General features: G+C 39.2%; 2 protein-coding genes across 3 annotated transcripts in view; one reads left to right on the plus strand and one right to left on the minus strand.

Moving 5' to 3' along the window:
- The window catches only part of LOC130411884 (seizure 6-like protein), a 30,595-nt gene extending 21,087 nt beyond the window's left edge, over positions 1 to 9,508 (minus strand). Inside the window, exons 1-2 of one of the 2 annotated variants that reach the window (XM_056736879.1) lie at positions 8,488 to 9,508; positions 7,830 to 8,212 (exon numbers count right to left, since the gene is read on the minus strand). In XM_056736879.1, coding sequence (XP_056592857.1) covers positions 7,830 to 7,911 — 82 coding nt within the window. In that variant the 5' untranslated portion in view covers positions 7,912 to 8,212; positions 8,488 to 9,508. Of the gene's footprint in view, positions 1 to 7,829 lie in introns of both variants that reach the window. The other variant, XM_056736878.1, reaches the window with a different exon arrangement.
- A 2,454-nt stretch (positions 9,509 to 11,962) lies between these two features.
- On the plus strand, positions 11,963 to 13,858 carry npm2b (nucleophosmin/nucleoplasmin, 2b). The gene is made up of 8 exons (XM_056736537.1): positions 11,963 to 12,167; positions 12,243 to 12,325; positions 12,425 to 12,544; positions 13,033 to 13,126; positions 13,206 to 13,324; positions 13,406 to 13,434; positions 13,515 to 13,548; positions 13,689 to 13,858. Exons 1-8 carry the CDS (start codon positions 12,131 to 12,133, stop codon positions 13,728 to 13,730), a joined length of 558 nt encoding a protein of 185 aa, XP_056592515.1. The 5' UTR covers positions 11,963 to 12,130; the 3' UTR covers positions 13,731 to 13,858.
- Positions 13,859 to 13,897: the final 39 nt, after the last annotated feature.

The following is a 13,897-nucleotide window of genomic DNA, read 5'->3' on the forward strand; positions in this document are numbered from 1 at the left end:
GTCAATATTTCCTCACCCTCAGATTGTATCAAAGTTGTCAACATTTCTCTGTTCTGCTGAACACAAAGGAAGATATTTGTAAGTATGTCAGTAACCAAACAGATCTCATCCACCATTGACTCCCATAGTATTTATTTTCTATACTAAATGGGAGATGAGATCTCTTTGCTTACTGACATTCTTACAAATATCTTCCTTTGTGTTCAGCAGAACAAAGAATTGCTAATAATTTAAATAAATTAAAAAACATGAATTTTGAACATCACTTTTTGCAAATGAACTATTATACAGATGTGCTTCTGGGCATGAGCTTAGGTATATCTTTACAAACTGGTTTCAAATCAGTATTTCTATACAGGTTTAACAATAGATACAGAAGACTAATAATAATAAAACTCATTGTTAAACTTCTGTACGACGGCGGCCATTATCCTGCAGGATCATGGGTCTGCCTCACTCATTAAAACCTCTGTCTCATTAACTGTGACAGTCGTACCGTGAACTCAAAGGCACTATCACTGGTGAAGAGAGAGAGAGAGAGAGTGAGAGAGAGAGAGCAGGCAGCAGAAATAATGATTTTATTTCCACTGGAAGCTAATGAGAGCATTGCAGATGCTTACAGACAGACATGAGGTCGATGTTGCGGGACGGGTCAGTCCTGATTCAATGGTAAACTGGAGCACAGATTGATCGTGTTGGGACACATCTCATGTCATCATGGTTTCTGTCTAAAGTGGATCTCATGCAACATTGAGCCGGTGGTTCTATTACCTTCATCATCTTTTAAGTGTCTGTATAAGTGCAGAAATGACATCAAGATTCTTGGACAATCGCCCGGTGAACGGAGCGATTACACCGCCACATCAATCCTGAAATAAGAGCTGTCAATCTACATCTAATACAGATGGCATGTGCACACATCACCTGAACGAGAGCTGGACTTAAGACACATACACATATTCTGACATACATGACTAACAAATCACACACAACCCAACAAGATGAGCAATTTCCTGAATGTAAGGTATGTCAGTTTTTTATGGCTCGCTCTATGTGGCTCACTCTTCACACATACATTAGGCTGTGTTCACATTTGACAAGTAAAAGTTGACAATGGCGCTTTATACGTAGCGTAAATTCGATTTAAATACCAACAGAGAGCGTCTTTGCAATAACCAATCACATATTTAAAAAAACATTGCTAATTTCTCGCTAGAAATGCAATGAAAAGTTATAGAAAGTGAAAACTAAACTTACAGTTATTCAAAACTATGCTCAAACGGGCATTTCGGTGGCATTTTTATTTTTTCGAGCTTGATCCTGCTCGACCAATCACCTTCCTCGCACGTTGTTATGGAAACGCTAACTCGCTTGTCATTGGTTATCTATGAAAAATGTGCTTGACGTAGGGCGTTTTTAAACTAGTTTAACTTTTTTCGACTTCAAAAGATGCTCTGGGCTGCAGTAAAAGACAACAGCGTTTAAAAAATGTTCAGGTCTTTATTGAAAACACGTTTCACTATTCCGGAAGATCAATCATCTAGAAAAGCCTGTCGTACAGATAAGCGTCATCTCCATTACCAGTTATCCTCTGATCTGATCTCAGTGAGATTCTATGGGCTCATTTCTATTGGATCTCCTCCAGAATGTCGACTGGCACAGCAGATGGCATCATTCTGCCCGCTCGTCATTCAAGAGTCTCCGTGCAGCTGCGCAGGTGCCAACCGTCTGCGCAAACATCTGGCCTATACCACTCTCTATTTTCTGCATCTTTAATATCTTCACCTCAGCTTACTGACCTCTGCTCTGTTCCCGCTGTTTTGGGATCGAACAGCAAATAACATTTTCTCTGATATGAATGTGATCATCCACTTCAGCCCTGAACAAAGAGTGACTATACATCAAAGGTCTTCCCTCCTGCCTTCATTTTACTTACAATGTGTACGCAAGGATCAAAAAGATAGAGATGAGAGATAGATTAGTGATCATTAGCACACAAAACACACAGATGTCACTGTTTAGTATGCGTACTGCACACGACTCATAAACTCCGGCCGGTCACAATAATAAAGCCATATTGTGATGTTTCGACATGATCCCTCATACTTGACCGTTCAACAGAAGCGTAAACCCTTCCTTGTGTCATTTCCAGAATGTGCCGACGGCCCTGTCAAAAATATAGCGCACAATTTGATCAAATTCTTTGTTTTATAAGCTTTCATTTTATAAGCTAATAATAACTATTTTAATCTTATGAGCTGGGATGTCAAATTGACATCATTTGACTTTAACACGTGACAAAATAAGCACACTTGAACAAACACAGCCGCAGAAAGACATTCGAGAACATTCAAAACGTTAATTTCCTCATCATTTCTACATGTATTGTGGTCTTTTGAATTTCAACAGCAACGTGAAAGACAGCATGACAAGACTTATTTACATCACATCTCACCAAAAAGGTTGACTTTGATTATAAAAGCACTCTGTAAACCTTCTTTGTGAAAAGTGCTATGCAAATAAAAAACTGAATTGAATTCTTCACTGGATCTTAAAAGCCCTCTCTATTTACAATTAATGTGACGTCCCTTTCAAACATTCATTTCTTGATTCATTTATGCTTTCAAAAAACATCATAGGAACGTCTGGAATCAAAGCGCTTGTCTGTCAGCAGAGAGATGTGATTGTGAGGAAGTTTCAGAAGCGTGACAAAGTTTTATGGATTTCTGGCGCGTGAATGGCTGAATAAAAAACAGCCGGCGTGTTTTCTCTCTCTCTCTCTCTCTCTCTCTTTCTCTCTTGGTTCTTCCCCTGAGCTCCTCCATCTTGAGCCGAATGCGTGACGGAGGGCAGTGTGAAGTGTGTTCTAATGACTGTTGCCTACAGAGACGCACTAAAGCAGCCCTGCCAAGAACCCTCTGAGCCATCGCTCATTCAGACGCTGAAAAGACCTGGATCCCAGCGCACAGACCGAGCCATCTCACTTTAACAGATCCCTCCAGATGTACCTCACGCCAACAAAGAAACAACCAATCCGTTCTATCCTGGTAATTAACCACGGTATTACCACAGTGCATCAATGCAGTAATGATCGAAAAGAAATACCAAAACGTACCGTGAGAAATTCAGGTGGACACTGGAGATTTTTTATGAACTATACTGTAAAAAAATCCTGTAGAAACTACAGTATCACTGGCAGCAGTAACTTACTGTAGATAAACAGTTACCTGATTTACTGCTAACAGTTTTTTCAAAGATAAATGAACAAGTCTTCATCTTTACAGAAAAAAACTATAAAATATCAGCCGCATGCAAAGCATTCTGGGAACCAAAATTAGAAAAAAGTAAAAGGTTAATGAGGATTTCTGGTTCCCAGAATGCTTTGCATGCGGCTGTTATTTTATAGTTTTTTTCTGTAAAGATGAAGATTAATTTTTGAACAAACTGTTGCCAGTAAATCACTTAACTGTAAATCTACAGTAAGTTACTGCCGTACTGCTGCCAATGATACTGTCATTTCTACAGGATTGTTTTTATATTGTAGTTCTTGGAAAATCTCCAGTGTCCACCTGAATTTTTCATGGTACTGTTAATGTGTAATGTTCATTTATCTTTGAACAAACTGTCGCCAATAAATACAATAAATCTACATTAAGATACTGGCAACTGTTTGCATAACTACAGCAAACATTTTTACAATATACTGTAAAGTACACCACCAAACTCATAGCACGAGTCATGAAATCCATTCTGTGGCGTTTCATTAAATGATTTCCCATTTCTGAAATCAGCAGGCGTGCAACCTTATCAAACATAATTTCATCTAAATGTCTGGAATTACATTAATGCAGAGTTTCCTTTTAACGCCCGCTCTGAAAAAGTCATTTACATAATATCTGCAAAATGAAGTTTCGACTGTGTGCCTCCACCTGCTGCGACTGTCCATCTGCATTACCGGCTGACAGCTCCTCTGAGCTCGGGACGGAGCGAAGCCGACAGCTGAAGGGGTGTTAAACGTGGAGCTAAAACGTTAAGGCAAACACGCGGCTCTTGAATGTCACCGTTGAGACGGAGGAAACGGTTCTCGCCTCGTCTCGACGTGCTAAATGGGCGCAGGTGAACGGGCCTGAAAACACACAACCTGTCCGCCGGCACTCAGACGCGAAGAAAATCTGAAATATTAAGCATGTGAAAAGTGCCACGGAAATTGAGGTGTCACGTGTTTGACAGATGGAGCATGCTTTGTACCGACCGTTCCATCTGGCCCAACCCGCACCGTCATGTTTGGAGGCTCAGATTCATCATGGCATGAGAAGTTCACGTCTGAAGATCTAAAGTGCTGTTTCAGAAGCAATGAGACGCAAGTATGTCGAGAGAGAGAGAGTGAGAGATAGAGAGAGATAGAGAAAGAGAGAGAGAGAGAGAGAGAGTGAGAGAGAGAGAGAGAGAGAGAGAGAGAGAGAGAGAGAGAGAGAGTGAGGTACTGAGATGCTGGACTGAAGCTGTCAGTATCTCTCCCATCAGCAACCCCCCGGGGCATTAGACGCACATCTCCAGTTTGGAGAAAACTACAATGAAAAGCACTTTCCAAGTCTAATATGCATGCAGAGACTGTCAAGCCTCCGTAAAAAATGATCAAATATTATTGGTCTTGAATTAAACAGAATGAGTTCTGTTACTGGTCTCAACTGCTATTTTTAACATATTCATGGAAACAACAGCATAAGGCCAATTACACTTCTGAGAGATTACCTGCAAACTCACCCGCCCAATAACAGATCTATAACAGCATTTGTTTTCAGATCAGATTAGGGAGATTAGATATTAGAAAAACAAACATCTGGGAATGATTTTGCAGCCAGACTGATTCTGAATCAACAAACCCAAGAAACATCAAATGAAGAAGAATTCTGGGAAACTGGTGCTTTGTTTTGGAAACGGTGTTCAGTTCTGTCTGACAATAAACAATCTATCAGACAAAAACTGTTAATACAGCATTGTAACTATATTTAACTTGAACGTATATGTAACGGGGTTGAAAGTAAAAACCGATGCTTGAACAGTTCAGTAAGACATTAGTAGCTTTTGGCTGAATGTCACATCTGGGTCATATTTTTCCAAAAAAAAGAAGAAACTACTTCTTGAGTAAGGAGTATGAAGGATATTTTTAACGATTTTTGCATTGTACTAATTTCTTACTATTCCAACTGCAGTTAGAAAAAGAAAACATAACCATCAATAAAATAATAATGTGAAGAATTGTTTAGAGCATTACAATAAGATCAAAATCCTCTTCATAAAAACTTTCATAATCCATAATAGACATTGCTTTCGTTCTTTTGATTTTGGTGTGATATTTGACCTGGACAAATTTCACACATTTACAACACTGATATTTTAAACATCTTTTTTTTATGAACTGTTTACAAAACAAAATCACGATAACAGGGTTGACATTTTAAAGTTGTTCTACACTGACTGACATAACAAACAGAATACATGATTCCGTGGCTGTTAGAATAACCTAAATGTTTGTTTGTTTGTTATAGCAAAACTGTTTGTCGACCTTAAAGGGACGCTTCACTCAAAAATTCTGTCGTCATTAATTCACCCTCAGATCATTCCAAACCTGGAGACGGAAGATATTTGGAAGAATGTCAGATCTCATCCCCCATTGACCCCCATAATATTTATTTTCCTTACTATGACAGTAATTGGGGGATGAGATCTGACATTCTTCCAAATATCTTCTTTTGTGTTACGCAGAACAAAGACATTTATAGAGGTTTGGAACAATCTAAGGGAAGCTTATTCAGCGACATTATTTACATCACTTGTAACAGACAATTGCGCTTCTCAACCACACAGGGGAACCGGTGAGCAACAGTTCTATAGTGTCGCTTTAAACCAGGCATGACTCCACAAACACACAACACAACACCTTCAGAGACAGAGAGGACATTGACTTTCTAAACTCATCTGTCAGCCTGTCTCAGACACCTGTTCCGTTTTCTATCAAAAATTTCCTTGCGGGACATTCTTGCTCTTTCTAATCTGATTTGGCTTCGTAAACCAGCGAGAACTGCAGAAAAGAGAGAAAGGTGATGTAATGAGAAGAGAAGGACAAATTCCAGATGAGTGAGTTTTAGATGGTGCAGAACAGACAGTCTGTCACCAAAAGAGTTCTGACCCTGTGAAACCAACACTGACAGCACCACACAAACTAGAATTTGAGAGAGAGAGACACAGAGAAAGATTTAACTTCCTACAGAATGTCCCCTTATAATTAAGAATATAGAAATCAAATGAATCAAAACAAACGCAAGCATTACAATTTAGGTGCTTTATGCCATATTTAGATCAAGTAACCAAAATGCGTGAACACATAAACATTTCTCAAATGATCATATCTATAAAAAACGTCATTCTGTTGACATAAGGCTGAATTAATAATAAAAGATTTTGGGTAAACTATCCATTTAATTTAAGACTTTAGACCGAATCCTTGGTCCCAACTTTGCAAAGTCATATATCGAATCATTAAAATATCCACCAGACAACATGAAATGCCAGAAGAAAGATGTCAGAAATGGACATTTAATTCATAAAATATAATTCCATCTATAAATCCTCCAGAGCATTCCCGTTCACATTAAAAATAAAGGTTCCAAGAGGTTCTTTGCTGCGATTCCGCATTAAAAAAAAACAATTTTGATTCTCAAAACAATCTTTCCATCAGGGGTTCTTAAAATAACTATTTCTAAATGTAAGGTTCTGTGGATTTAAAATGTTCTTTAGGGAACCACGATACAGGAACCTTTATTTTTATGAGTGCTGAAGCAGACATTATTAAACACAATTTATCCTCAGTCCTATGTTTTTCTCAAAATGATTAATATACATGCTTTAACAAAAATGCCTTTGTTGTTTTTCAAGTAGAAGTCAAAAGATGTTCAGTGTTAAGCAATAAAGCTGAACTTCAAAGAAAGGCAAAGGTCTTTTGACATCAATGCTCCATGACAATAAGGACACATCGTGAATATAGAATGAGATTTTTCTAGAAACCAGAATCAATCAATGTTCTCAGAAGGAGCAACATTCTCTCTCTTGTGATGTCCCGATTAAAGAGGAGTTGCCCACGCGTGCACGGAGGAAGTGGGCTAAATTTACACAGCGCGTGATGAACGAGCGGCACAGCAGAAAACACCGAAACAACACCGTCAGTCCTCTTCATCTATGAATAATGCAACAGCATTCCTTACACCAGCTCATGGGCTCCTTTAGTGGTCGTGACGACACTTTTCTGACATAAAACTGTTTTCTTTCTGATGCAGAAACAAAACGGTGGAAATGAAGCGCGCGCGCGCGATAGAATCAAATAAAGCAATGCGCTTCTCTCAGACAGACACGAGTGAAGGAGGCTCATGCGTGCTGTATTGCGTGTTATCAACTACATCTTTAGATCTCTATGCATTATGTTTATACACTATATTAATAGATCATAAATCATTCAGCTGACAAACGCAGAGAGAGAGAGAGAGAGAGAGAGAGAGAGAGAGAGAGAGAGAGAGGAATCCCGCAGCGTTTTTCTATATGCGTTCTTCTGCACCAGACTCGCACACAACCGTGTTTCCACAATGATCTCTTCTACACTTTTGCCCTTAAAAACAGTTGCAGCATCACACGAATGTCACTCAAAGCACGTCCAAGCATCTGAGTCATCTGAACTCAAATAAGTGTGTTGAACATCCGCTGTGTCATTGTACTAAAAGTGAAGTTTCCGTGCGCGAGGGCATCTTCAGCGCACTGTGACATGTCGTGAACATTACCTTGGCTTGCGATCTGTCCCCAAAGTGTTCCCATCCAGAGCACCAAAGCAACGAGCAGCGCATCACTTTCACCTCGCAGCATGTTAGGACACACAGAAGAGCTCCAGCCCAGAATAATCACAGATGTGCTGTTAAAGTCCACGGAAGAGCTGCTGATGCTGATGCTGATGCTGATGCTGATGCTGATGCTTCAGTGTCTCAGTGTGTGTGTGTTTACAGCTCTGTGCTTTGTGGTCTTCATCTCTCCTCTGCTGAACTCCGCAGTGTGTCTTCTCCTTCACTCGCTCACCCCTCCTCTCTCTCTCTCTCTCTCTCTCTCCTGCTTTGTGTGTGTATGTGAGTGTAAAAGTTGCTGATGCTGTGGAGAGGATGTGCTGCTGTCACTGTTTTCAATCAGAGAAACGACCAAGACTGTATTACTTCCTAACAGATGGATGATAGACAGAAGCACACATGAACAAATACTATTATACTTTAGTATCTATGGCACACTGTAGTATTAGAGTAGCCTACTTTGTTAATGTACACTACACTGCTGTAAAAACTACAGTGAATTAATCAAATGTTTACATTTAAACAGTAAATGTAAGTTTTTACTATGGTATGGTTCAAAAAGTAACAACAATTTACTATAAACTAGTAATATATTTAAGTATACGGCTGAATTTCATCAAGTAGGTGGACGGATAGATCATCTGGAACTAGCTTTTCGAAAAAACATCCGTGTTGTTGCAGTTTTGCATAAACATTGGTGTAAATAGGTCGCGTGCTTTGTCGTTGATAGTGAGGACGCATCTGACGTCGAACGTAACGTTACACACCAGTCACATGATCGCGTCGCGTTTGTTTCCCCCCGCGAGCATTTGCGTTTTTGAGCACTCGACTTTTACATAGTAACGTGTTCAGAAATCGCGATCGCATTATCGAATCGACAAACGTACATTAATATGTGAATCGCGATACACTTCTGTCTGTTACGCCCCCCCAAAAGAGCTATTTGATCTGAATGAAGCGTTTTATCGTTACTATAACTTTCACTCGAGATTCTGCGTCGTATCAATTCTCTCGAAACCTGACACAACAGAAAACCTTTTCGTAGATTGCCACTACGGTTATCGTAGCCTACGTTTTGAGCGAAGCTGCGCGAGCGTTTTCAATTCATTCTACTAAAAAAAGAGTGCGCTGTGGATTGTGGGATTGAAGGCGTACGAAAAAGTTCAAATTTTCTCGCTCTGTGTAAATATGGTTGCATGTGTAGCAGCTACTTTAATTTTTGGTATTTCTACTCAAATCTCAAATGCCGTAAGGATTACTAAAACAATGCGTGAGGGGGCAGAATCTCAATTCAGTGCTCATTTTCAGTAAAAACAATTGCGGTAGGCTAGTTGAAATATAGGGTTTATGATGTAGCCTAATAGCTAGGCTCACAAATATTTGCTAAAAAAAATCTATAACATTCTGGAGGTGCCGGTTATAGTCACATTCCTATAAATGAGAAAAGTCTGTATGATATCATGAATCATTTCACCATCCAAGAGAATTCACAGTCCGGTCACAGAGTTCACTTTTATCCCCCGTCTCTCATCTCTGGCTCAAAAGACTCAAAGAAACAGAGATAGACCTGAAGTTTGAGGTGCGGTGACCAGTGCAGATTCAGTTTTCAACAGATATGAGAGAGGAGAACATCTTGACGGAGGGAATGTGGACAGAAATCATGTTAAAAATCTCCATCGATCATTGAGATAAAATGCGTTGAGTTTTTTATCTAGTGTCTTTAAATGCTTGTTGGCTGGATCGAGCCATTGTAAATACTGTGAGTAAATAATTATCATGAGAAATTCAGTTATTCAGATCTAATAGGAGGATTGTTTTGTGGATGTCAACACAAATGAAAGGACATTTTTAGAATGATTATTTTGTTTGTCTGAATGTTAACGTCTATGGATGGGCTGGTTTGCAAGCTTTGTGAGGATACGTCTGACCCTCAGAAAACAATGAGGGGTGACACACACGGCAAACTCATGGCTCATTGGTCAGTACTAAAATGTTTATCACTAGATAAAAGTCAACTGCTGAATTTAATCCTTCAGCTGTGTTTGTTGTTATAAAACACACAACCATAAAAAATTATTATTTGTCCTATTTTTGAGTGTGTCCAGTGCATCTGTGAACTACAGATCATCTTATGAGGAACCTTACAATGATTTTATCAGTATATTTGATTTATTGTGTATTTATCTGTTTTTCTACAAACAGTCGAATTTAAGAAAGAAATCTGTGATTCCATCTCAAAATGACACAGCGTGAAGGTTTTAGGTCCGAGATCCGAGGAGGTCTGAGGATTCTCTGTGGTTTCTCCACACCGTCTTCTGACGACGATCAGCCAGTCGCTCTAAATCCGCTCTTCCACCAAACGAACAAATGCGCAATATGCTTCGTTTACTGCTGAAGTGCTGAAACAGGTATTCTGCAGTTAATGCGGTGTGAAGAGTTCCTCGGGGACACACAACTCTTTTTATTTTTGTTTTAGTTTCAGCACTTTTGGAGCAATTTGCCAGCAACATTTAAACATGAAACGCTTACATGAATCCAACATGAGATTCACAATCCGTTTTACTTTAATGTGACTCGCGTCGAAGTGAAAAAACAACATTTCCCATAAGAAATGGCAGAATTGTATCCATCAAAAATGGAAAAAAAATGCTCTCCATAACAGAATAAGACAGAGCTGACGGTGACTTTGGAGTGGATTGTGGAGGATTTACAGGCGACACGATTTTGTGCAGCCTTCTTGACGGGGATATGAAGGCTGAAGGTCAAACTCGATCTTGTTTACCAAAATCACCCCTAGTGTGGTTTTAAACCTATATGCAAGTCTTTCCTCAGTGGAACACAAAAGGAGATATTTCGAGAAATGTCTCTTCGGTTTTGTGTTCATTCAATGGAAGTCAATGGGGTTTGTGTTGTTTGATGATCAATGTTCTTCAAAATATCTTCTTTTGTGTTCTTCAGAAGAACAGGTTCAGGTTTGAAATGAAACCATGAACGTTTGTTCACAAATGAGAAAGGATCCGTTTTGATTTAGTTTTGACATTAATACACAGTTGTCACATTTCATCACAGGGATTTGGTGCAAATGTACCAAATGTGTCACGAATCGCATTGGACAGCCCACAACGGATCTTAGTCACCATTAAGAATAGCCAAAGAAATGCTCATTGGACTCATTTTTGCTCCTTAACGTCTCTCTTGTGTGTGAGTGTTTTACTGTGGAGAATAGAGCCCACACACACATGAATCTCTTCAGACCTCCTACGCTCTCTCAAACCATTCTATATGCTGTCAGGAGTTAAGACTGTGTGTGGTCACAACGCTCTTAATTTATTTTCTCATGGCAGGCTTGGTCTTCTCTGGTGTGCCAACAAAAAATATATAATAAAGTCATTTTCAAAATGTACCGACAGTTGCCTCATGCTTTCCATTGTCGATATATAATATTCATATATATATCCAATATTGATTTACCCCCCCACACTTCATAATATCACAGTCTCTTTGTCCTCTCTCCGTCACGCTGTGCTCTGCCTCTCCTTTGCTCTCTTTCATCCGTCAGCTCGTGGTCTTTGATGGCGGCGAGGGGCTTCCCGAGGACCCCAAGAGAGCGCCGGGCGAACTAGCAGGCCGTGTTCTCAGTGTTCTGTAATCCGCGGGCTGAGCGATCCGGGCGCACCGAGGCCTGTTAATAATACATCACACCGCTGTCTACTCTACAACATGAGGGCCAAAGGGATAGAAAAACAACCGTAGCAAATATAAGTTAAAGAAACATTTGACTCAAATAAGTTTGCGTAAAGAATCTTTTGCCTTAAAAACTAGTTGCTCAGCTCTTGACACACTTATGTGACAACTAGCCCCTCTGTTACTATTATAAATCATTTCAAATTTTGTCTTTGTTTTGTACAGATTAAAAAGAAAATTAAACAAAACAAAGAAAACATATTTAGTGTGCTACTTTAATAATGTGTTGTATTGTAACTTCGTTATAAATTATATTAAAACGTGAAGCGAATTTTTTCAGGACGTTCACTCATAGGATAATTAACCCGCGTGACGTCACTCTAAATGGCGTCAGCCGGTGTGTATTTAAAGCGTCAGAAACTGGAGTTCAATTTCTTGTGCTGTTTATCGAGCAGTCTGATTATTCTTTTTGGTGAAGAGAAAACAAGGGATGCTAAAGAAAACAATAACATCGATTATTGTGATTTAATATATATATTTATAATCCGTTGTTCTTTATCAAAATGAGCAAAACCGAGAAACCTCTGTCAACTCTTTGGGGTATGTATGTTTACTAAAATGACATTTATTCGAAATAAAGTCCCGTTTAACATAACGAACGGATGTTTAATTCAGGTTGCGAACTCAATGGATCTAATAAAGAAGAATCCTTCAAGACGGACGATACGAACCATCAACATCAGCTGGCGTTAAGAACAGTAGGTTTAATCTCCGTATCTTTTAAAGATGAAGGTTCTCTCAAAACTTGCGCGTCAGAGATGATGCTCGTCGTATTTCACACGCTGTTTTCTCTCAAGATGTGTTTGGGTCACACCGCTAAAGATGAGTTTAATATCGTCGAGCTGGTCACTGGTGAAGAAAACAGCGGCGCGAAAGCGGTTCCTATAGCAACACTACACGCTAAATCCATGCCAACGGTAAGTTATTTTTATTTATATATTTATTTATAACTAAGAGTTTGGCTCCAAAATGAGAATTTTATAATCCCTTTTTTTGTGCCTTCCAATTAATATTAATCAAACTGCTATTTGATTGTTTTGAATCAAGACATAATAACTTGCAGAATAAAAACATACAATTTTCTTTTAAATGGGGTTATCATTTTTGAAGCAAACTCTTCATACATAAACTGGTTTATTTTAATTTTCTTTTGATTTGTATTTGGCACTGTTATGCATCGGTATACACAAAGACAAAACCTCGTAAAACCCCCAGTTGGCAATAAAGTTCATTCTAAAATTTGGGTTCTTGGCAAAGTTATGGTCAAGTTTCAAGATCTGCACTATAAAAATGATGGACCAGTTGGGTAGGCCTACTTTCAACATTAAACCCCATATTTCTCGAGCTTTGAATGTAAAACCTTTTATTTGTCACTTGATATGTTCTCAATGGTTTCCTTGTTTAGGTGAACCTGTCTGGTTTGGATCTTCATCCACCCGTGACCTTTCGCCTGAAGCACGGCTCGGGGCCCGTATATGTCGGAGCGGAACACGTAGCCCGTGAGGGGAGATTACTCTTGTTTGTTATATTTAACACATCTCTGTGATGCGAGTTTGTGACTTGGGAAATGTTTCTTAGTGGAAGAGTTCTCTGATGATGAAGAGATGGATGATGAGGTTGATGAGGAGGTGGAGGAGGAGGAAGAAGACATTGAAGAATCCCCAGTGAAGAAAGTCACAAAGAATGGCGCTGGCAAAGTGCGTTCAGCTTCAACTCATAAATCACATTTCTAAAATGTGTTATCACTCCAATTCTCACCGTATCTTTCATTTTTAAAGCGGAAGAAGCCAGAAAAGGCAGAGGATGAGTAAGTACAAGTTCTTTTGAACCTCAATACACGTCTCGTTTCTCGTCAACACAAACTTACCAAATGCTTTCTTAATGCAGGGAAACCTCAGACGGTGAAAATCCACCTAAAAAGGTCCTTTTTCTTTTACATTCTCATTTATTCATTTGGCGGATGCTTTTATCCAAAGTGACTTGCAAGGAGAGCGTATAAACTTGTTTCTGTCATTTTAAAGTTTGTCTTAAGCTTTGCATGAGTGATTGTTGTTTCTTCAGGGTAAAGGAAGGGGACGAAAGGCACAAGCTGCAAAGGTGTGACCAGGCAAGGACCTGTAAGACATCCCAGAAAGATGCTGTCGGACACTTGAAATGGGAAGTTCAATTTTTCAGAGGCCTCGATGTAGCTACGCTTCACATTAATAAAGTTATTTCAAGAGAAATGCAAACTCTTTGTCTGTTTCTGATCATTCTCAATGCAAGTGTAT

Source organism: Triplophysa dalaica, chromosome 22, assembly GCF_015846415.1.
Source record: "Triplophysa dalaica isolate WHDGS20190420 chromosome 22, ASM1584641v1, whole genome shotgun sequence".
Lineage (NCBI taxonomy): Eukaryota > Metazoa > Chordata > Actinopteri > Cypriniformes > Nemacheilidae > Triplophysa > Triplophysa dalaica.

Coding starts and splice junctions, on each gene's coding strand:
- npm2b (XM_056736537.1), top strand. CDS start 12,131: ATGAGCAAAACCGAGAAACCTCTGTCAACTCTTTGGG. Junction 12,545..13,032: donor ACGCTAAATCCATGCCAACG/GTAAGTTATTTT, acceptor TTCCTTGTTTAG/GTGAACCTGTCTGGTTTGGA. Junction 13,127..13,205: donor CGGAGCGGAACACGTAGCCC/GTGAGGGGAGAT, acceptor AATGTTTCTTAG/TGGAAGAGTTCTCTGATGAT.